The sequence below is a fragment of the Passer domesticus genome, unplaced genomic scaffold (genome assembly GCF_036417665.1).
Source record: "Passer domesticus isolate bPasDom1 unplaced genomic scaffold, bPasDom1.hap1 HAP1_SCAFFOLD_93, whole genome shotgun sequence".
NCBI lineage: Eukaryota > Metazoa > Chordata > Aves > Passeriformes > Passeridae > Passer > Passer domesticus.
Window position 1 is genome coordinate 242,438 of NW_026990188.1, and position 24,286 is coordinate 266,723.

Consider the following 24,286-nt stretch of genomic DNA (forward strand, 5'->3'; position numbering starts at 1 on the left):
TGTCACCCACTCCACCTCACACGTTCCCCAAAAAAGCAGCAGGATGTCCCAGAAGATTAAGATTCCACCCCTGGGCAAGAACTGTTAAAACTCTGGCTTTTCCCAGAACACTCCGACCTAAAACAATGCCCACAACAGCAAAGTGTTATTGAAAAGGGGCAAACAACTCCATCTCTCAGCACTTGCTTTGTGCAGGCCCTCAGCTACAGGAAGGTGTGTGAGGCATCAGGGCTGCAGCCAGGGCTGGCAACTGATCCCACAGGCACCCCTGAGTGTCATCAGGACCCCCACACCTGCAGAAGCTTTCTGCACCTCCCAGGGCATCAAAGAGAAATGGGGAAGAGAAAGCAGAAGAGAAAGGGCAAAGCAAAGAAGACTGCACAAGGAGATGCAACGTGGCTAATTTTTCATGCTGTGAAATTTTTCATTCCCTGTGAGAATGAAGCATCCACCAGTGAGTGGATGCTAACCCGGACATCAAAAAGACAACCAATATCACCTAACATTTGGAAGGGTATCACCTCTGGGCCTCCTTCTGTCTGTGTAGAGTTTTGGGACACATTGTGAGTATTGACAAAACATCTCAAGCCCATATGATTCCTTGAGAAGGAAAAGTTGAATTGCAAAAGTGCAAGATTCCCAGAGGATTTTATTTCTCTTTCCTTCTCTTCTGCCATGAGCCCTTCAGGAGTAATGGTAGGCAGAAGGACTTGAAGGCACAACTCAGTCCATTTCTCAAAAGAGAAGCTGCCTGGAGCAGCTTCTGGGACTCGCATGCAGGAGTCCCTGCCATTGCTGTCAGCAGTGGGAGCAGAGAGGAATCTTACTCAGTCCCACTGGGCCAGTGGCCCAAGGCACCCAAATCTCTACACTCAAAACTGCTGCCATCCTGCTTCTGCCTTCAGCCAGCAAAGCATCTCGTCCCACAGCTTTCTCTCTTCCCTCAGTATTTCCTTTGCAGCTCCATGTTGCAGCAGCCAAAGCCAGGAAACAGCATGGACCTGCTGCAGTTGGAGCAGTGCTGCAGAGCAAGGCCAAGAAAAGGCTGCTCTCCACTCTTTATCCTCTCACAGCTCCACAGTGGTTTCAGCAGTGCCCTTTGGCCCTCTGGGCTCTCGGGGCTCAGAGGCACCAGCAAGACTCTCTTCTGACCGACCTTAACGCCAAGAGGGACACAGAGTGATGGGGCCTTTCTTACCAGTCGTCGCTGCCCAGCAAGGACAGTGCCTCCTGCAAGGCCTGCTGTGGGTCCGAAAAGGCTCTGTCCTTCTGCCTGAGCCCACGGAGCGGCTCCTCTCGGCGCAGGGCACCAGTGGCTGTCTGCGAGGTCACTGCAAGGACAGGGTCGGCCATGGGCGCTGCAGGCCCGGGCAAGGCACCCGCCATGGAGCGGCCTGCAGCCCATCTCCCAGCCAGGGTTCCCTGTGGCACACACTGCCACTGGGGCACAGACTTCCCTGCTCTCTGGATCCTGGGGCTCCCTGCTTTCTCTCAGCCTCCCCAGCAGGGCACAGCTCCAGGCTAAACCTGACAATTGCCCCACAGCCCCAGCTCCAAGTGCCACAGGTGCCACAGCCAGCGGCAGGTTCCTGAGGCCGCAGAGCTCCCACTCCCTGCCAGGCAGTGCCAACAGCAGGACTGGCCAGCCCAGGAGGGAACCCCTCAGGTGCCCCTCTTGTCTCAGCACCCTGATTTCCCACAGTCCTGAGGACAGGAGGTCTCGGCAAGTCCCTGAGGAGAGACCTGCAGCTGCCTCGTGACAGCACCAAGCCAAGCCTGAAGAACCCAGCCCTGCTGGGCCCAGCTCAGTCCCCAGGGAGCAACAACCAGGGAACAGCCACACCTGACCCTTCACACCTGACAGTGCCTCTGTTTCCATTGACTTCAAATATTCTAGACTACCAAGCTGGAGTAACTCCAAAGTAGATTTGCTGTTCATTCTCAGGACACACTATGAACCCAAGATCCCATCTGTGCTGGCTGAGGCAGGAGGCAGTTCGTGCTCCTTTTGCAAGGACAAACCCCTGCAGGAAAATGCTGCCACGGAGCAGGCTTACCTGAGGAGCTGCGTGGGAAGCTGCCATCTCCATGGAGGGTGGGCGTACTGGGCTGTAAGGGCACCGTGTCCTGCTTTCTCACGACCGTTTTCTTCATGGCGCTACCAGGGTCTTTTCTCTGTACACTGGGAGCTGTGCCATTGATAGGTGGTAGGCTGAAGCCTGCAGGGACCAAAGAGGAGCCTGTAAGTGGTGAGTTCTGGACGGGGTGACTAGGGAAAGGCCAGAGAAGTTGCTAGAGCTGGGTAACATTCTTTGTTGTCCCAAAGAACTTCAAGTATAACAATGGCACACTAACATGGGACAGTGATCTCAGAATCCCAGAGGAGTTTGGGCTGGAAGGCACCTTTAACCACCATCTAGTCCAACCCCTGTGAGCAGGGACATCGTCTAGATCAGGTTTCTCAGAGCCCTACGTAAACTGGCCCTGAACACCTTCAAGGATAGACCAACAACAGCTTCCCTTGGCAAATCCTGCCAGCTTTTCATCCCCTTCATTTAAAAAAAAAAATTCTCCTTAATATCTAATGTAAATCTGCCCTCTTCTAGTTTAAAAGCAAACTGCAGTGACGCTTCTCCTAAGAAACAAAGAAAACCCAGAGTATTGCTTTGCTTTTGTTCTTCTGTTCCAGAGGCAGGCAGGGAAGTTACCAAAGTGCAGATAGCCTGGTGTGATGCCCTTGGGCTGAGTGCTGCCCCTGAGGGCCCCGCTGCCGCCCTCGGGCAGCGCTCACGGCCCTGCAGGCTGAGCCCCTCAGCCAGGATTCAGTTGGGAACGCTGCTTGCTCCTGGGGCTACAACAGAAGCACTGCCTGGGGCTTCAGCACAGCTCTACAGTGCCAGCTCCTCAGCAGGGAGCGGCAGGAGAAGGATCTCTGGTGTTTTCATCAGAAGGAATAGAATTTTGTTCCTTCCAGGTTGCAGCCTGGTTGAAAAGCATCCTTTTGGCCTCACCTTCCCTGGAGGCTGCTCTCCAGGAGAGAGTCTGAAGCCCCGGTGTACTTTGCAAGACAGAATTTTCTACTCTGAAAGACTTTACAAGTGGAGGTGGGAAGCTAATATTCTGTTACTGACTCAATGAGGCCATGGGCAAGACACTTCATGTCTCTGTCTTTTTCTTTGGGAAACAGAATTAAATCCTAATGCAAGCTTCTTACTCAGATGCAAGCAGAACAGCCCCCCCAGTCTGATTGCAACATTGTGCAAAGGGCAAGCAAGTGGTCAAAAAGGACCACTACAAGTGCAGCCACCACTTACTTGCTTCAGCTGCATCCCCAGGCTCAAATGTCTCTGGAGGAAGCAGCAAGGATTTTTCATTTTGTCTCCTCTTCATCTCTTCCATCAAAATCTCCATTTTCTTCAGCTCTAAGTTCTCTTTAGCCAACCTGCACAATTCAGCGTGGGTCTAGGTGCAATGGAAACACATCACAGACTGTAAGCAGAGACACACCAAGCAGACACAACACCTCATCAGGAGCACAGAGTGCACAGAGTGCCACAGTCTTCCATGCAGCTCCATATCCATTCCAATAGTTTCAGAGGAATGTCTCCCATGCTCGCCTTGGCAATTACACACAGTGAGGTGGAACACTTCACTGCCACAACCTCACACTGCTGCAACTGCAACCTATGTCAGGAAGCCCTGCTTGAAGCATGAAAGTCATAGGAGTGCTCCAAGACAGATGAAGAGCTCACATGACAGTGAGCAGGCAGTGCAGTTCCTACAGGCCATGGCAGAAGAACGAAAACCATGTGTAATACCCAGCAAGGAGGGGGAATGGCTGTTGCTTAACACTCATGGCCAGGAATTGCAGCTGTTTCTCACTTCCTGGCTTCTGAAGGACTCAGCTCTGAAGGACTTGGTCTCTGAGGCCAGCAGACCAAAAGGAGGAGTCTTGTGAAAACAAGTTGCACAAACGCTGATGTTAATGAGCAGAAAACATGAGAATGAGAGGGCTGTGAGATACAGCCACAAAGGTAACCAGGAAAAAGCAAACTCTCCCATTTTAGTTTGCAGCCTTGCTTACACTCAACATTAGAGTCTTTGCTTCTCTGCATCCAAGGATGCACTTCTCCCACATTCACTGATGTCTAGCATGATCTGCCATTCAGAACTTCTCTAAACCAGCCTTTGCACATAAAGAATGCTTCTGGCGTGACCTTAGCACCATCTCCAAACCAGTCACCTTGGCACTACTGGAAATAGCCAAGCAATTGCTCTGTAGCTGTCAAATACATTCCCAAGAGAATCCCCATCCCCCAAGGAGTGGAAGATTATGATTTTCAGTGGCATTTTGGGCCAAGCACTAAACAGCCACTGGAAAGGAAGTCTGCTCATCCCTGTTCTTATCCCTTACCTTTCCAAAGCTGTCCCTCCGCTCTTTGTCACTCCTAAGACCAGGACTGCTGGGATGATCTGTCTCCTTGGCCTGACTCAGTGAGAGGCCTGGGAATGGAAGCAAAGGTTCCTGTAAATCTCTGGCACCACGTGTTGGAGGCAAAAGAAGCTCTGCTTTCCTCATTAGATGTGCCCAGTATTCTGCAATCCTGTATTTGCAGGGAACAAAGTGCTCATCCAAAAGTTCCACTTTTGCTCTCCTTCCTTGTTCCAGGGGTTTATTCTCTGCTTTCTTTTCAGCAGAGACATCCAAACCCAAATAAACATGACCTAGCTCAAAATAATTTTGATCTTGGCTGATATTGACAATTCAAAATGTCCTTAATAGAAATAGCTGATGGCCGGTCATTCTGAAACACTCCCCAAGAGAGCTGGTAGAACTAGGAGAACTAATTCTTCACATGGTTTCACAGAGGATAAAATCATGTAGCAGTCAAGCACTATGAGAGGTATACCTGTCTTAAAACTGGATTCTATCACCCTGCAGAATGATTGGGTCAGTAACAAAAGAAAGACCGGAAAGGATGAATGACAGAAGTGATTTATAGTCCAGAATTAATCCATAAAAAATGTCATTTACTTACTGAGGACTACCGCTGCCTAGCTGCAGTAAGCATTGCAGTTGCATATACACAATTAAGGAGTTATTCCAAAGGTGCCATACTCAGTATTTGGCAGAACAAACCCTGAGCAAAGGGACCAGGGGATCCGATCCCTTTTTCTGCATCAGCAGAATTACTTCTCCAAGTCTCATCTCTCCTATCATTACGCAACCAGAGATGCCAAAGGAACAACAACAGTGTCATTGAGCCTTACAGCTTGAAAGCAGTGGATGACCCAGAGGTGCCAGAGACTGCATTTTGTCTGGCACAATTCCACTTGTCAGGGATCAGGCAAGGCAGGGACAGGAACAAGGCAGGAGGCATCTCCTCCCCAGCCTCAGCCTGCAGCACTGACAGAGGCAGAGACAGTCGCGGAAGAGATTTGTCATTGGGAACCTGCCATAGGTGGCTTTGGGCTTATGCTGTCAGAGGATGACAAACTCACACCCTGCCTAGGCTGCAGCCATTTGGAAGTCTCCTTCTCCTTCACTGGAAAATTCAAAAGGACTTTCATCATAGGAGGTATGCCTATTCCTTACAGTGCAAAACAAGGAATAACCAAGTGCAGACCAAAAATCCATGAATCTCCATCAAATCTCAAAGGGTTCAGACCAGAAACTACCTCAAGGAATGGTTTACTCCTTCAAAAGCAGGAGGAAGGAGTGGAAACATTTCTCATTTCATACTAAATTCCTTCATTTTCTACTCTAATTTTGACACAAGAAAGGCTGCAGGGAGATAAAAGGCATGTGCAAGAAGGAGAGGAATGTTTCCTCTTCCTGCACAGCACATCCAGGAGCCAAGGTATCCCTCCAGCTCCTGCCACTCAGCATTTCACACTGGAGGAATTTTCACTGCACCGCCAGAGAACACTCCCAGTCATTGGGCTCTGGGAGAGTCCACTAAGCCCATCAAGAAAATGAAATTAATATAAAGATATCTTTAAATGAATGTGTTTTATCCAAGCTTTCCAAGTGTCACCTCTGAGTCAAGATCCCAATGATCATTTTAGGACAGACATGCCCTGTACCCACCTCCATGCTCCGGGGTCTTCTCTTGGCTTCTGCTGCTGGGTCTTGCCCTGAAGAAAATGGAGGACAAAAAAACATATGAGGAGCTAGAAGGAGAAGGGAGAGAATGGGTGTACCATGCAAGGAGGCAAACCTTCTTAGCATGGTCACTGTGACGAAGGAGGAATTGTAACACATAAACCCAAATATGATTTATTGTCCTTAAGCTTTCAGTTCCTGGAATCACACAGAACTGGCCAAGCTCTGGCTGAAATAACAGCCAAGTCCAGCTGGGGACCCATCCTGAGACACTTTGAAGCCCTGCCTCCCCTTCCCCAGCACCACCTCTGCTCTTGGGGCATTGCTCTTGGGTTTGACATTGGATGGGCAAAATGCGGAATACTCAGAGGTTTGCCTAAATACATGGGAGACTGTGCAAAATCACCACAGGAGATGGGAAGAGTGAGGTGAAGAGCACACTGGAGCAGCAGACACCTTGACTTACCTCATCTCTTGGGACTCCTGCAATTCCATCTGGGGAGAGCTGTGCACAGACCCCGCAGCACTGCCCACAGGGGGAATTCCTGCCTTGCGTAGACGGGGGATTAAAGATTTTCCCAATTGTCTCTTCTTCATTTCCCCGCCAGTGGAGCACAGCAAGGAGGTCTGGAAAGACTAGAACAGAGTGCTCAGATCAGTCATCCACACTTGCCCCCTTTGATGCCTCAAGAATTTTATCAATGCTCTTAACTGGGACTCTTTTCTAGGAAAAGTCAAAATGATGCAGCAGCTTGGCACAGGATGGGGAATGCAAAGGGAACTGGGAGAGACCATGTCCCACATTTCCGAGCTCTCCCCACCTTCTCACTTCCCTGGAAATGCGACTACATTCCCAGATGGCATCCACATGTTTGACATCAAGGTGTTCTGGGGTGCCACTGCCTCCCCTGGCCTTTTGGATGCCATGGCAGTGGGTTTAGATCACTCTTCTCTCCCTGCCCCTAACGTGTCTCACAGCCAGTGCTGATCTCCAGCCAAATCCCCACAAAGCCATTCTGCAGCATGTCCAAACCTGCTTGTCTCAAGCCCCTCATTTCTGCTGCTGCTGCCCTTCCCTCCTACACTTCCCCAGCAGCCTTGCAGCCCAGATGCTGCTGCTGAGCTCTCGGGATGCTCTCTGCTCTCCAGCTCCCACACATCCATTATCTCAGCCTCACTGCCATTCAGGAAGTTCAGCAGAGCTCCCTGCCCTGCTGCTCTCTGCAAGGTCTCTGCCTGCCCAACTTGCTCCAGGGCCCACATGCCATGGCCAGGAATGGGGGTGGAGGCAGCAGGGGCAGATGCACACCCATGCTTAGTATCCCATCATTTCTGGCCCAGCTAGAGAGCCAAATCAGGACCTGTTCAAAGTTCACTGAAAGGGTCAGTTCCTGTATACACTGAGCCCTTTCTCTGCAAGGCTGAAATCAAGTGCCCAAGCCTTTGATTGGACATTCTGTCAACCAAAACTGTTGTTCATCTGTCTCCTCCTGCAGCCCACAGCAAACCCAAAACAACTGCACGTCCTGGCCCTGGTGCAAAGAAAATCGTGTGCCTGGGATCCGGGCTGCTTTCCTGATGGCCACCTGCTATCCCTTCCCTATGGACAAAGCCATGCCAGAGCACACAGCTGCCCAGAATCAGATGAACTCTGGAAATAGCATCAGAGATTGCTGTGCAGGGGGCATGGCTGTACCACTCACAAGCTCAGACAACCTGACTTTGCAGGTTCCAGCAATCATCTTTTTCCATCCAAAGCAGACACAGCTGACAGAAAACATCAGCAAAACATACAGGTGCATCATAGATACCTGTAGATTACTCAGTGGGGAAGGATTGCTTTCCCAGATTGCACAGCTTTAGCTGCTTTGACTGCTTGTTGGTGTTTTCTCAGCCATAAGACAGACGAGGAACTACAACACAGCCCAGAAACCATTCAAAGACCTCTCCTGCTATTGATACATGCTGAGGACATGACGTCTGCCCTACACACCCATGGCAAAGACAGCCTGAAGCGCAGTGTCCAGCTGACCTCTTCCTTAGCTCAGCTGCTTCCCTGGGCTCACAGCACAGGAAAAGGCCTCCATGCTCTGCCTACAGCACATAAAATGAAAATCTACCATCCAGGACTTAGCTTAGTCTCCTTACCTTATGTCCTTTTCCCGCTGAACTCTGCTCCGCGTTGTTTCTTCTGACATCTTCGTTGTCAGTGCTACGTTTCCCTTTCTGTTCCTCCCCATCATACATCTTGCTCAGCTTGATGGAAGAGCTCTCTTGGATGGGAGGCAAGGGCTTGAAGGGAAGGAGTGAAGCGGGACGTGTGTCAGGAAGATTCGTGGCAGGAGTGTAGCCAGTCAGAGCTGCAAAGTGGAGACACAAAATGTAACAGAGCCCCCAGTGCAAAGATGAAGCATCTGAAGCTCCGTATTTCATGGGACAGATTCCTTGGAAGCTTCTAAAGAGCTGCACAGGGAAACATGCTCCTGCTGGCTGCAACTTGAGGCAGACCAGGGGAAAACCCTGCCCCACTTCCACAGAGCTGCCACAGGAACAGCCAGCCTGGCCTCAGGGCTGCCCTGGGACAGCAGGGAGCCCAGAGCCCTGTGCTCTCCAGCCATGGCTCAGCTGCACATGCACCCTGCTGCTGCTCTCCCTGCCCCACAGCTGAGCAGCCCTACAGCTCCACGGGGCACTGCCAGCAGCACAGCTCATTGCAGGGGCACATGCAGGGCAAAGCTGTTCCCTGCCAATCTGCACAGCCTCTCTGGGCTGCCACAAGACACTTCCTCCCAACAGAGAGCGGCCCAGCTCCCACCTCACCTCACCTCTGTGTGACAGAGCAGTTAGAATGAAGAGAACTAATTTTCTACATTGTTTCACAAAGGGTAAAATAAAAAGGTAGCCAAACAATACAAGACAAACACTTCTCTTAAAACTGGGTCCTTTCAGCCTGTGCAATCCTCTGGTCAGTAACATAAGAGACACAGGAAACATTCAACGACATAAGTCATTTCCACTCCAGAATTAATCCAGAAAAACTATCCGCCTGCTTACAGAGCAATACTGGTCTAGTGCTGCATTCAGCATTGCAGATGCATACCGGCAATGAAGGAGTCATTCCAAAGGGGCCATACCCAGCATTTGGCAGAACTAACCCTGAGCAAAGGGACCAGGGGATCTGATTCCTTTTTCTGAATCATTTCTCCAAGTCTCATCTCTCCTATCATTACATGCCCATAGATGCCAAAGGAATAACAACAGTGTCAATGAGCCCTACACCTTGAAAGCATTGCCGGACATAGATGTGCCAGAGACTGCTTTTGTCTGGCACAATTCCACTTGTCAGGGATCAGGCAAGCCAGGGACAGGGACAAGGCAGGAGGCATCTCCTCCCCAGCCTCAGCCTGCAGCACTGACACAGGCACAGACAGTCGCGGAAGAGATTTGTCATTGGGAACCTGCCATAGGTGGCTTTGGGCTTGTGCTGTCAGAGGATGACAAACTCACACCCTGCCTAGGCTGCAGCCATTCGGAAGTCTCCTTCTCCTTCACTGGAAAATTCAAAAGGACTTTCCATCATAGGAGGTTTCCCTGTTCCTCCCAGTGCAAAACCAGGCAATATACACGAATCTCCTTCAAATCTCAAGGGATTCAGATCAGAAACTACCCCAAGGAATGGTTTTCTCCTTCAAGGGCAGTCGGAAGGAGTGGGAACATTTCTCATTTCATGCTATTTGGCTTATTTTTCCATTCCCCATTTGGCACTAGAAAGGCTGCAGGGAGATAAAAGGGATGTGCAGGATGGAGAGGAATGTTTCCTTTTCCTGCCCAGCTTATCCAAGAGCCCAAGGTACCCCTCCAGCTCCTTCCACTCAAACATTCACACTGGAGGAATTTTCACTGCACCACCAGAGAACACTCCTAGGGACTGGGCTCTGGGAGAGTCCACTGAGCCCATTAGGAAATGGAAATACATTTAAAGATACCTTTAAATGAATGGGTTTTAACCAAGATTTCCAAATGTCAACTCAGTGTGAAGACTAGAAAGGCCACTTTCGGACAAAATGTGGAATACAAAAAAGTTTGCCTAAATACATGGGACAGCTGACTGTGCCAACCCACCACAGGAGATGGGAAGAGTGAGGTGAACAGTACACTGGAGCCCTGTACCTACCTGCATACTCCAGGGTCTTCTCTTGGCTTCTGGTGCTGGGTCTTGGCCTGGAGAAAATGGAGGACAAAGGAACATATGAGGAGCTAGAAAGAGAAGGGAGGGAATGGGCGTACCATGCAAGGGGGCAAAACTTCTTGGCATGGTCACTGTGATGAAGGAGGAATTGCAAAACATAATCCCAAAGATGATTCATTGCCCTTAAGCTTTCAGTTCCTGGAATCACACAGAGCTGGCCAAGCTCTGGCTGAAATAACAGCCAAGTCCAGAAGGGGACCCATCCTGACATGCTTTGAAGCCCTGCCTCCCCTTCCCCAGCACCATCTCTGCTCTTGGGGCATTGCTCTTGAGTTTGACATTCTGCTGGATCACCATAGATGGGCAAAATGTGGAATACAAAAAAGTTTCCCTAAATACATGGGACAGCTGACTGTGCAAAATCACCACAGGACATGGGAAGAGTGAAGTGAACAGCACACTGGAGCAGCAGACACCTTGGCTTACCTCATCTCCTGGGACTCCTGCAATTCCATCTTTAGACAGCTGTGCACAGACCCAGCTGCACTGCCAACACGGGGAATTCCTGCCTTGCGTAGACGGGGGATCAAAGATTTTCCCAATGATCTCTTCTTCATTTCTTTACCAACAGGAGAAGGCAAGGATGTCTGGAAAGAATAAAACACAGTGCTCAGATCAATCATCCACACTTGCCTCCACTCTGCTTCAAAACATTTACACGTGTCCTCAACTGGGACCTGGCAGTAATAAACAAGACAAACTGCTGCAGCAGCTTGGCACAGGATGGGGAATGCAAAGGGAACTGGACAGGGAGAGACCACGTCAAACATTTGACACCTCTCCCCTCATGCTCATTTCTTTGCAAGTGTGGCTGCATTCCCAGCTGACATCCACATGTTTGACATCAAGGTGTTCTGAGGTGCCACTGCCTCGCCTGGCCTTTTGGATGCCATGGCAGTGGGTTTAGATCACTCTTCTCTCCCTGCCCCTAACGTGTCTCACAGCCAGTGCTGATCTCCAGCCAAATCCCCACAAAGCCATTCTGCGGCATGTCCAAACCTGCTTGCCTCAAGCCCCTCATTTCTGCTGCTGCTGCCCTTCCCTCCTACATTTCCCCAGCAGCCTTGCAGCCCAGATGCTGCTGCTGAGCTCTCGGGATGCTCGCTGCTCTCCAGCTCCCACACATCCATTATCTCAGCCTCACTGCCATTCAGGAAGTTCAGCAGAGCTCCCTGCCCTGCTGCTCTCTGCAAGGTCTCTGCCTGCCCAACTTGCTCCAGGGCCCACATGCCATGGCCAGGAATGGGGGTGGAGGCAGCAGGGGCAGATGCACACCCATGCTTAGTATCCAATCATTTCTGGCCCCACTAGAGAGCCAAGCCAGGACCTGTTCAAAATTCAGTGAAAGGGTCAGTTCCTGTCAGGGAAGAGGTCTCAGAGCTCTGCTGACAGCACACAAGATGAAAATTTAGCACAAAGGACTTAGCTTGGTCTCCTTACCTCTCTTCCTTTTCCCTCTGCTGTGAGCTCCTGGTTTTTTCTACTCTCCTCATCCCAGCCATTGCCAGCATTCCCAGTCTCCTGCTCTCTGCTGCACATCTTGCTTGGCGTGGCAGAAGGAGAGCTCCTCTGGATGGGAGGCAACGGCTTGGAGGGAAGGAGCATCGAGGGACTTGCCAGGGAAAACCTCTTGGCAAGAGGGTAGCCAGTCAGATCTGCAAAGTGGAGACACAAAATATAAGAGAGTCCACAAAGTAAATCTAAATCATCTGAAGCTCCGTATTTCATGGGACAGATTCCTTGGAAGCTTCTAAAGAGCTGCACAGGGAAACATGCTCCTGCCACCAGCAGCTTGAAGCAGACCAGGGGGAAAACCCTGCCCCACTTCCACAGAGCTGCCACAGGAGCAGCCTGGCCTCTGGGCTGCCCTGGGACAGCAGGGAGCCCAGAGCCCTGTGCTCTCCAGCCATGGCTCAGCTGCACATGCACCCTTCTGCTCCTCTCCCTGCCCCACAGCTGAGCAGCCCTACAGCTCCACAGGGCACTGCCACCAGCACAGCTCATTGCAGGGGCACATGCATGGCACAGCTGTTCCCTGCCAATGTGCACAGCCTCTCTAGGCTGCCACAAGACCCTTCCTCCCAACAGAGAGCGGCCCAGCTCCCACCTCACCTCTGTGTGAGGCTGAGCCACGCTCACAAGGGAAGAAGTGAGTTCGGTGAACTCCCACCTTTACAATCAATCCATCTAATGGGTGAGGCATGTAAGGGGTGTTTTCATTATTTAGAAGATCTCTCTGTTTTTCTTTTCATGGAACTACCATCTAGAACTACTACTACTACTACTAGAATTCCTTTGAAATGTATGGAGCTGGCAAACCAGGAGAGAAAGCTTCTACAACTTTGCTTATGTGTTGTTCATTACCCATCCACTACTGTGAAATCCCTTTCCTTCTAAACTGTGGGCAACCCACAGTGGTCAACAGAATTTGACAATTACAACCCAGAAGTAATTGCTTTCCAAAGCTAGAGTTCATGGCCTTTGTTTCAGTAACTCCCACTCAGTTCTGGGTTGGGTTTTATTGCTTCATTGCTTTTCTTTCTCTTCACAACAGAGGAAGTGCTGGCACATGAACAATGGCACCTCATGTTGGAAGAAGCTTTGCAATCCAGGTTACATGACCCCAGTACTCAAGGAGTCTGCATTTGCAGGGCATAAACTGGCCATTCAATTGGAAATTGCCACTTTTGCTGTGCTTCATTGCTCCATGGGTTTTTCTCCCTGCGTTCTTTCATGCAGACAACAACCAACCAACATAAAACCCAACAACAACATAAACATGATGTGCCACAACACATTTCTTATCTTGGCTAATACTGCCAATTTAAATTTTTCTGAATGGGAAGAGTGGAGGGCAGGTGATTCTGAAATGCCCTCCAAGAGAGCTCTTAGAAGTAAGAGAACTAATTTTTTACATTGTTTCACAAAGGGGAAAATAAAAAGGCAGCCAAGCAATACAAGACAAACACATCTTTTAAAACTGGATACTTTCAGCTGGTATATTGCTCTGAGAGAGCAAAAATATCACCTGCTTACAGAGCAATACTGGTCACTTGATGCATTAAGTATTGCAGGTGCATACCAGCAATGAAGGAGTCATTCCAAAGGGGCCATATCCAGCATTTGGCAGAACTAACCCTGAGCAAAGGGACCAGGGGATCTGATCCCTTTTTCTGAATCATTTCTCCAAGTCTCATCTCTCCTATCATTACATGCCCATAGATGCCAATGGAACAACAACAGTGTCATTGAGCCTTACAGCTTGAAAGCATTGCCGGACATAGATGTGCCAGAGACTGCATTTTGTCTGGCACAATTCCACTTGTCAGGGATCAGGCAAGGCAAGGACAGGGACAAGGCAGAAGGCATCTCCTCCCCAGCCTCAGCCTGCAGCACTGACACAGGCAGAGACAGTCGCGGAAGAGATTTGTCATTGGGAACCTGCCACAGGTGGCTTTGGGCTTGTGCTGTCAGAGGATGACAAACTCACACCCTGCCTAGGCTGCAGCCATTTGGAAGTCTCCTTCTCCTTCACTGGAAAATTCAAAAGGACTTTCCATCATAAGAGATTTCCCTATTCTTCCCAGAGCAAAACCATGAATAACCCAGTGCAGAACCAATATCCATGAATCTCCTTTAAATCTAAAGGAGTTCAGACCAGAAAATACCCAAAGGAATGGTTTTCTCTTTCAAAAGCAGGAGGAAGGAACGGGAAAATTTCTCATTTCATGCTAAATGCCTTCTTTTTCTACTCTAATTTTGACACAAGAAAAGCTGCAGGGACATAAAAGGCATATGCAGCGTGGAGCGGAAATGTTTTCTTTTTTGCGCTGCAGTTCCAGAATCCCCAGGTACGACTCAAGCTCCTGCCACTCAACACTTCACACTGGAAGAATTTTCACTCCACCACCAGAGAACACACCCAGGGACTGGGCTCTGGGAGAGTCCACTGAGACCATCAAGGAATTGAAATTAATTTAAAGACTTTTTTTAAAGAATGCGTTTTAACCAACCTTTCCAAGTGTCAACTCTGAGTCAAATTCCCAATGGTCATTTTAGGACAGACGTGCCTGTACATACCTACATGCTCTGGGGTCTTCTCCTGGCTTCTGCTGCTGGGTCTTGGCCTGGAGAAAATGGAAGACAAAAGAACATATGAGGAGCTAGAAGGAGAAGGGAGGGAATGGGCATACCATGAAAGAGGCAAACCTTCTTGGCATGGTCACTGTGATGAAGGAGGAATTGCAACACATAAACCCAAGAGGATGCAAAGATGATGCATTGTCCTTAAGCTTTCAGTTCCTGGAGTCACACAGAACTGGCCAAGCTCTGGCTGAAGTAACAGCCAAGTCCAGCAGGGGACCCATCCTGAGACACTTTGAAGCCCTGCCTCCTCTTCCCCAGCACCACCTCTGCTCTTGGGGCATTGCTCTTGGGTTTGACATTGGATGGGCAAAATGCGGAATACTCAGAGGTTTGCCTAAATACATGGGAGACTGTGCAAAATCACCACAGGAGATGGGAAGAGTGAGGTGAAGAGCACACTGGAGCAGCAGACACCTTGGCTTACCTCATCTCCTGGGACTCCTGCAATTCCAGCTGGGGAGAGCTGTGCACAGACCCAGCAGCACTGCCCACAGGGGGAATTCCTGCCTTGCGCAGACGGGGAATCAAAGATTTTCCCAATGATCTCTTCTTCATTTCCCCGCCCGTGGAATACAACAAGGAGGTCTGGAAAGAGTAGAACACAGTGCTCAGATCAATCATCCACACTTGCCCCCTTTGATGCCTCAAGAATTTTATCAATGCTCTTAACTGGGACCTGGTAGGAAAAGTCAAACTGATGCAGCAGCTTGGCACAGGATTGGGAATGCAAAGGGAACTGGACAGGGAGAGACCATGTCCCACATTTCCGAGCTCTCCCCACCTTCTCACTTCCCTGGAAATGCGACTACATTCCCAACTGACATCCACATGTTTGACATCAAGGTGTTCTGGGGTGCCACTGCCTCCCCTGGCCTTTTGGATGCCATGGCAGTGGGTTTAGATCACTCTTCTCTCCCTGCCCCTAACGTGTCTCACAGCCAGTGCTGATCTCCAGCCAAATCCCCACAAAGCCATTCTGCAGCATGTCCAAACCTGCTTGTCTCAAGCCCCTCATTTCTGCTGCTGCTGCCCTTCCCTCCTACATTTCCCCAGCAGCCTTGGAGCCCAGATGCTGCTGCTGAGCTCTCGGGATGCTCGCTGCTCTCCAGCTCCCACACATCCATCATCTCAGCCTCACTGCCATTCAGGAAGTTCAGCAGAGCTCCCTGCCCTGCTGCTCTCTGCAAGGTCTCTGCCTGCCCAACTTGCTCCAGGGCCCCCATGCCATGGCCAGGAATGGGGGTGGAGGCAGCAGAGGCAGATGTACACCCATGCTTAGTATCCCATCATTTCTGGCCCTGCTAAACAGCCAAGCCAGGACCTGTTCAAAGTTCACTGAAGCGGTCGGTTCCTGTCAGGGAAAAGGTCTCAGAGCTCTGCTGTGTCCTGTGTTGACTATATGATGCTTTTATTCCCAATTGTCTTGTTCTGTTTATACCGAATAATGTTTTACACCTGTAAGACTCTCTTCCAGACAGTGAAGAGGGGAGGGAAGAAGCGCGCAGTTTGTTTTCAGACTGCTCTCACTCCTCCACATTCCTGCTCCTGGACTGTCTTGTCTGCGGATGGACAGACAGCTGGACAGAGCTCCTTTTTCCCTTTTTTTCTGCTTTTAGTTAGTTTTAGCTAGCTGAGGCAAAGAAGTTCCCTGGACTGTGGTTTTTTTCCTTATTTCTTGGACCTGTTCAAGCCTGCTCTGGACTGAACACCCAGAAGAGCACCGGCAGCTCCACCTGTGGCCCCCTGGCCGGGCCTGGGCCGCGGCGTTTCCAGCACCAGAGACTGGTCAAAGACTGAGTGAGCCGAGCTGCAACCCGGGCAGGGGACTGTTCTGAGTTTGCTTTCTTTGGAGCAGTGAGAAGTTTTATTGTTTAATATTGTTTGGGTTCTATTGTTTAATAAACAGGTTTCTTTCCACTTTTTCTCCAAGGAGATATTTTCTCCCAAACCGGTTAGAGGGGGGAGGGGCAATTGAATCTGCTTTTGTAGAGAAGCCCCTTTGGGGGTTATCTCCCAAACTTGCCCTAAACCAGGACACAATGCCACCCAGACAGACGGTGCCCAGAGAAGCAGTGTCCATAAGGAGCCCAGAGGAGTCCAAAACAGCACACAAACTCTCTTTCCACACTCTGTGCCTCTTGACTGCCTCTGCTTGGTAGCTTTTCTTCTTCAGCTTGCATGACGGCAATTTCCCCCTTCATCTCAAGCAGCCTTTTCTCCTGCTCCCTCTGTACCTCTGCCAGGAAGTTTGCCCGTTCCTCCAGCTGCTTCCGCGCCTCCACATGCTGCTCTTCCAGTTGTCTCTCCTGATGAGGGGAACAGACAATTCCTGATGAAGTCCAAGCAATGCTCCCCATAGAAAGAAATGGAAGCTTCATCCCTCCAACAACTCCCCCACCTGGAAAGTGCACATGAGTTGTGACTTTGTGCCCTCCAGCAATGCTGTTCTAACCCAAAATGTAGAGGGAGTGTCAGCAGCTGGAAGGAAGGAGATGCCACCTTCCTTCCCTGCTCTCATGGCTGCCTGTTTTCTGGCCCCTCTCTCCTCAGCATTTCTGCCTGTTCTCAGAGGCTCTGTGCTCACATTCCCCCTGCCCTTTGATCAAGGAAGAGCTGCACATGGACTGCAGGATGAGGATGAGGCCAGCGCCTCAATGATCCAGTCACAAGGCAGGCCACCAGCTGAAATACCAGCAACACGGGGCCTCTTGCATATGATTCAGGCCCAAAGACATCTGTCCACCATGGGAGGACTGAAAGCAAGGAACCCAGTTGCTGGGACTGCAGTTGGCAGCAAGGTCAGCAGCCGCCTGCTGCATGGCACAAGGCTGTGGGGAAGATCCTGCCCCTTCTCTGCCATGCTTTGGGTGGCGACCACCCAGCCTCCTGGGGAACTTGGCTGATGCCCATCCTCAACCTGTGCATGCATATACTGTCTCAGCATTGTCCTCTGGCTCTTCACAGGCCTTCAAGTATGAGCCCTTGAAGGCCCCTGCTGCCTGGACCAGCAATGTCTGGCCTACAGCAGATGCTTGCGGCCATGTCACATACTCAGGCTGCTCTTCTGCTGAGACAGCCCACCAAACCTGCCTGAAATCTTCAGGTGCCTCTTGTTTCTTACCAGTTCTTGCATGAGATTCGTTTTTTCCTCTTCCTGGGCAGATTGCCAGAGTCTCAGAACCTTGCAGCACTGCTCTTGTGCCCAGCGCAGCTGTTCAGCCATGTCTTCACGTTGCTGCTGGCTGAGAGCTCTTACAGCCAGCAGCTCACGACGAAGGCCCCTCACATCCTCTGCAAACATGACACACGGCAGCAGTCAGACACTCCACAAGCACAGGAAACTGCTGGCCTTAAGCCCTTCCAGTTTCAGGCAAGGAGGGACCTGCCCTCAGCTGCTTCACTGCTCAGAAGCCCTGCGCACAGAGCTGCCTTGCCAGCCACTGCACTGGGCAGGGCCATCAGCAGAAACAAAGCACACCAGGCTCTCACCCAGTATCGCCTCCTTGGCCTGCCTGGCCCTGTGCACTTGGGCTTCCACACGGCTCCTGGCCATCTCCAGCTCCCATAAGTGCTGCTGTGCCTCCAGCAGGCTGCTTTGCAGGCTCTCCTTCTCTGACCTACAAGGCGTGAAGATGAAGAGCAATTGCTCCTGGCACACAGGGGCAGCTTCTCCAGTAAGATGTGCCTTAAGATCCCTACACCTTAGTATGGAAAATGGCTTGCATGGAAACTCAGATACAGCAGGACTATCTTGCCACTTTACACAGCAAATCAGGCCCCTCCAGGTGACTGGGCAGCCTTTCCTCATGACCTAGCCCAGCTCAGTTTGGTCTCAGCAGCCAAAGCTGAAATTGCTGTTGCCTGACCTATCACACACGGGTGTGCCCACCAAGTATCTGCAAAGGGACAAAAGCCCAGCCTCTGCTCACATCCCTGAGCTCATCAGCACTTCCAAGTCACTCTGCAGGTGCAGGACAGAACAGGGCTCTTCTGGCTGACTCCTCAATGCTTCATGCCATTCATAGTGGACGTATAGGTACTTTGTTGGCCAGGCACTCTCTAAGTAAAAGGGACTAAGGGAATTCACCAAACCATATAGCAAAACCTCTGGCTTCTAGCAGCATGAGTAGGAAACCAGAAGTAGGTTTCTATCTGCACAAGAACTCTCTAGGAGGAGGGACAGATATCCGGCCAATTAAATGACTGGAATTGGATAAACAAGACCACTTGCTACCTTTATTTTTGACTAACTAAGCCGCAGTGCCCAAATATCTGGGCACTCTTTAAAAAGGAAGAAGGACCAGCTAAAAAGATCCTTGACAGGTTACAGAGGTGGCTGGACAAGTGGGCAAGAATCAGTGTGCAGCAAGAATCCCCAGACACTGTCAAGAAGTCACAAGACCTTTCCCTTCTGCTGCTGCTGCTCTTTGTAAGCAGTTCTAGGTTCTGCACCATCCTTCACAAGAGTCAGCTCTGCAGGCTCTCAAGATTTTCAGCGTGACCCTCCAGCTTCACCTGAAGCGTCAGCACCCTGCTCACAACATTCACATCTAAGAGCCTTGAATTCCAAAAACCCCATGTCAAACAACTTGGCAAGGAAAGATTGATGGTCAGATGCACTGAAGGAGAAAGCAAAACCAGAGGGAAACTTCTGGTTTCAGCAAACATCTGCACAGTGTCCCTGGTCCTCAATTCAGTGCCAAGTTGGCTTGCTTTGCACTTGTCACAGGAATGTGCAAGGGGTCCCAAGCAGGCACCCAAAAAAAGCTTTGAGACCTTGAGCTGACAGAAAAGTAAGATTCACATCACAATATCCTTCCCTTTTTGCTTGTATCTCTTTGCTTCTCTGCCCAAGAAACATCTGGAGAGCACACAGCAGGCAGTAAATCCTGGCATAATGCTCACCACCTTTGTAACTACAGACCTTCAGTAATGTCCCACCCAGGGTCTCCTCCCTGCCTTTACCTGGCCTCTGCCAGCTGCTCTGAAAGGCCTCGCAGGTCCCGCTCCGTGGCTGCCAGTCGTGCTTCCAGGGCAGCGTTCTCCTGTGCCAGCACCGCCTTCTCTCTGCACACCTGGGACAGGGTGTGCCCTTGGCAGGAGAACTCCTGCAGCAGCTTCTCCAGGCCCCTGTGGGCTGGCCGCTGCCGGCGGAAAACCTGGCAGTGGAGGGGCACCATTTTTCAAGAGGAACAACAACAACAACAACACAGGTTCGGTCTCAGCTTGCTGCCAGAAGCAGCATTCGGGGGGTCTTGCTAGGACAAATCCCTCTCCCACAAGTGCTGCCTAGGAACAAGGTGAGCATACCTTTGGCACTGCCAGAGGAACCGCTTCCTTCAGCAGATCCCTCTGAGGCTGCCATTCCTCCGCTGTCGCTGCCGCCACTTCAGACGCCCTCTCTAATGAGGAGTGGCGCTTTCTCTCACATGCAGCCAACTCCTTCCACCTACAGCAAGCAGACAGACAAATAAGCCTTTAATTGCAACACAGTCTCCTTGCAAGGCCAGGACTGCATACCATGTCCCACACAAGGCAGTCTCAGGGGCTTCCAACAGCCCTCTACTTCCACCTCAAGAGAATGCTGCAATTCCCTCCCTAGACCAGCATCTCTATTTGTTGTTCCTGCAGGTGAAGGAGTCACCACTGAGGAAGTCAAACAAGCTTCCAGAAGCCACAGAACACTTCCAGAAAGCTCAGGTACTCTCAGTTGAGTAACAGCTTCCTGCCTGCTAGCTCTTACACTCCTTTCTGATTACGGTGGATACTGGACTTGCAAAAGTTCTTCTTTGGCTAAGACATGCTTGCTAAGTCTAGATGAGTACTGCCACAATTACTCTTGCTTTCACTAGTGAAACAAGGAAAGAGCCTGCAAGCCATAGCTTGGGGAGGAGGTGGGGATGATTTTCCAATCCAGTTATCAAAGGATGGGTTAGGCTGGCAGAGATCCCAGGAAGCCTCTAGCCCAGTCTTCAGTTCCAAGCACTTGGGGTCAGCATCTGGACAGGCTGCTCAAGGCCCTATCCAGCCAGGGCTTCTGAATTTCCAGGGCTGGAATTTGCACAAGCTCTCTGAGACACTTGTTCTGCTGCATGACTGCCTTTGCGGGTCAATGCTCTGCTCTCCTTAAGCCCAGCCTGACCCTCCCTTGCTTTTACTCTGGTCTAGTTTGGAATGCTTTTTGTCAGGGTTTAAGGAGTGAGTCCCAGGAGGCAGCTGTGCTCTAGGTTGCTCAGCAGCCAGACCTGCCCTGGGCTGCCTTCCCTCATCTGTGCTGAGCAAGTCCAACAATGAGAAAGCCAAATTTGTTCTTTGACACTGGGCCTCCTAAAGCCCAGCAATGCCCAGCCCTGCTCAAAGAAAGCGAGAAAGCTCAACACACACCTGAACTCCTGGGCGCCGTGCACTCTGTCCGTGCTCTCCTGCCGCTCCGCCTTTCCTGCCTGGGCCCAGGAGTCCTGACTGGCAAGATCCTCTCCTAGCGGGACCTGCAAGGAATAGGCAGGGAAAAAGCACAAACAAGCAATCAGGAGCAGGCAAGTTGGCTCCTGAGAGCTGGCAGAAGCAGCAAGTAGCAGCCCCCCTGAAGACAAAAGCTGTTGTGTGGGGCTGTTTATGTGGTGTTGATGTGGTGTTTGTGTCCCAACTAACCCTGGAGTTGCTCTGGAAATGTCTGAATAGAAGCAGGGAACATTTCCCTGCTCAGCTCTGCTCAACTGGCTTCCCCTCAGGATTTCAGACCTTCAAGAGCAGCCAACAGGAACTGCATTCCAGCCCTTCACAGACAAATTTTGTCTCTGCCATGCAGAGCTGCTCAGGATTCTCCTCAACACACTTGGGTCAGGTCAAAGTTAAGGGGGCAGTCGAAGCAGTGCCTGTAGCTACCTAGATAGGGCGTGGAGAGGGGTGGGTCCCTGCAGGCAACAGCGGCTCCTCGGCACCCCACAAGGCTGTGAACTGCACCTGGGGACCTCTCTCTGCTGACAGCAGGGAGCCTGCACAGACTCTGTGCACAAAGGGGCTGACTTCCACACCAGTAGCACTAAAGGACATCATGCTACCGCTTCTCTGACACCAAGGCAAGTTCACAGTCCCTGTGAGAATGCCAGGAAAACGATGCCTGCATGTCAATTTTCAGATGCCATTTCCCACGGGTCAGTGGCTGGGCTGAAGTGCGAGCTCATGGCAGGACTCCAGCCCCCAGCATCCTCAGCCTCAAAGGGCAAGGGCTGTCTGCTCAGAAACTTGCAGTTCTGCACTGCCCCAGAGCTTTGCACTCAACCAAGCAAAGCTGCCACTGATTGCTGCAGGATGCTCAGGCCCTGGACTGACAACACCTGGAGGTTTCTTGTCCTTTGTGTCCCCTTTAGCCTCTGGAGGAAGAGAGTGAGCCAGAGGAGGTTCTGCTGCTGCTGTGGTGCTCTGCAGACAGGCAGCAGTGTGAGGGACAGGGAGTCACCTGTCATTTAGAGCCTGATTTCTCCTGAGCTCTATCCTCAGCTCTCCTAAGCACAAGTCATGAAATTGGGAAAAAGTGAGATGCTCAGGCATTAAAACTCAATTAAAAAGGGCTGATAAGTCTAATGTTTAAACAGGATTGTGCATGCTTCTGCAGGAGATATTTCAGGCTGGCTACAATCAGCATGCAGCCTCCTGCCTGCAAAGCTTGACTTCCATTAGTTAAAACCTCTTCAGTGGAAAAGGAGGAAAGGGATGGAATCCTTCTGGTAGTGTTCATGCAGATGCTGATGTGGACTTTCTTTCAGCCTGCCAGGCTGGCACTCTACTGCAACAGGCCAAGCCCACAGCTTTCTCCACACTCCTCAGACACCAGGAATGTCAAGGGTGCCCGTCCCACTCACCGAAGTGCGCGCTTGACTCCTTCCACCTCTGAGGCGAGCTGCTGGGGGCAGGGAAAAATGAACCAGGTGCTGTTAGAAAACTGTTTGTGCTGAGGAATCCCACAGAACAAGTCCCCCCAAGCAGAGAGCATTCTCCTTTCACAACATCCCTCCAGGAGCAACATTTTTAACACAGCGAGCAAGACCGCAGGACAATACCCTAGGCTGTGTCTACCTTTTGCTCGGCATTGCCACTAAGGAACTAGAAACTTGGCCATGAAGATGCAAATTGTTCCTTAGCAGGCAGTGCCTACATTGGAGCTCATTGTCCAGCCTGCAGCTAAAGCAGCTTTTTTCTCCTCTCTTTCCTGGACTTGCTTTTTCTTTTTGTAAATTGCATGCAGCATGTACCACACAGTTGCTGTAAACAATTCCCTATAAAACCTTCCACCAAACCCTTCTCAGCACTTGCAGTTCTGTTGGGACACAGCACAGGCCCAGCTCTATGCTTCAGGAGCACACACAAAGTGCTCGGCAGTTTGCCCTTCAGCACAGAGCCAATGGCTCTTGGAGCACACAGAGGGGGTCCAGTTAGACAGGCACATCCTTTAAGGATGGAATGCAATCAAAAGATGCTTTTCCTCAGTTCTGGAGAGACCTGCACAGTTTTTGGGAGGATATCTGCAAAGATCTCTCAGTCTGCATTTTGGAGGTTCCTACACCCTGCTGGGCAAGAGACACCCCTTTTCAGCTGAAGCTCTTGACAGGAGCTTTACCAAACATATGGCATCTTTATGCCATTTTTGTTCCAACGTGCTGCCCCAAAGGAAAAAACAACTTCTATTTACCAGCCAAACGCAGAAAAGCTTTCCGAGAAGCCGCCAATGAAAAGGCGCTGCTGACTGCTCTACGGACTCGCTCCATCCTTTGAGCAGGGCTGCTCGAGTCCGTAGGTCAGGAAACAAAAATGGGAAAAAAACCCCACTTGCACAAGTCCTGAGACTGTGCAAGTAAAAAGGGGAAAAACAGGACACTTGCACAAGTCCTGAGACTGTGCAAGTAAAAAGGGGAAAAACAGGACACTTGCACAAGTCCTGAGACTGTGCAAGTAAAAAGGGGAAAAACAGGACACTTGCACAAGTCCTGAGACTGTGCAAGTAAAAAAGGGGAAAAACAGGACACTTGCACAAGTCCTGAGACTGTGCAAGTAAAGAGGGGAAAAACAGGACACTTGCACAAGTCCTGAGACTGTGCAAGTTAAAAGGTGAAAAACAGGACACTTGCACCAGTCCAAGGACTGTGCAAGAAAATAGAGAAACAAAAGGACACCGGCCGTAATCTGAGAACAGTTCAGATGAGGTGATCCTCCTGCAAGGAGCACGCCAAGAGCTGCTCTGGATGCTGAGGCCTTGCGGGCACCAGGAAAACCTCCTGCTGACAACGCTGTGACGTGGCAGCCCTCTGCTGACATCACAATAGCAGCCGCTCTGGCTTGCTCTGTGAGTTCATGCATGGCAACCAAACCTTCCCTACAGCTAACACAATAGAAAAGCCCAGAAAGTTCTCCTCTGCCCCAAAGCAGCACAAAACTCCCTTGCAGTCCATAACCCACAGCTCAAAGGATCCCAGAGTAACACAGAACAGGCACCAAGCCCATTCACCCTGTACGCCAAGCTGAACACTCAGAAGAGCCAGCATGTGAGGAAACCAAAGGCAATGTGCCCTTTTGCCCAGCAGTGCTTCTCCAAAAACCAAGAACACTTGATTAAGTGCTGTGGATGAAATTGTGCACTGCTAATATCCTGGAGAGTTCCCTCAACTGGAATGCCTGTCATTCCCACCCATTTGCTGCATGGCTAACATCAACCAGCAAACTGTAGGGCTTGCTGAAGGAACAATGACACCTAAGTGGGGAGAAAAAACCAAGTAACCAACCTGCTGCAC

The 24,286-nt window shown here is 50.7% G+C and overlaps 1 protein-coding gene across 1 annotated transcript in view; it reads right to left on the reverse strand.

The window, feature by feature from the left end:
* LOC135293239 (TOG array regulator of axonemal microtubules protein 2-like) overlaps positions 1-21,557 on the reverse strand; it is an 84,315-nt gene extending 62,758 nt beyond the window's left edge. The window contains exons 1-10 of the mRNA XM_064407237.1: positions 21,465-21,557; positions 20,886-20,989; positions 19,812-19,950; positions 19,467-19,660; positions 17,991-18,118; positions 17,623-17,792; positions 16,736-16,807; positions 14,926-15,086; positions 14,436-14,482; positions 11,796-12,010 (exon numbers count right to left, since the gene is read on the reverse strand). Coding sequence (XP_064263307.1) covers positions 11,796-12,010; positions 14,436-14,482; positions 14,926-15,086; positions 16,736-16,807; positions 17,623-17,792; positions 17,991-18,118; positions 19,467-19,660; positions 19,812-19,950; positions 20,886-20,989; positions 21,465-21,557 — 1,323 coding nt within the window. The remainder of the gene's footprint in view (positions 1-11,795; positions 12,011-14,435; positions 14,483-14,925; positions 15,087-16,735; positions 16,808-17,622; positions 17,793-17,990; positions 18,119-19,466; positions 19,661-19,811; positions 19,951-20,885; positions 20,990-21,464) is intronic.
* Between the last annotated feature and the right edge of the window lie 2,729 nt (positions 21,558-24,286).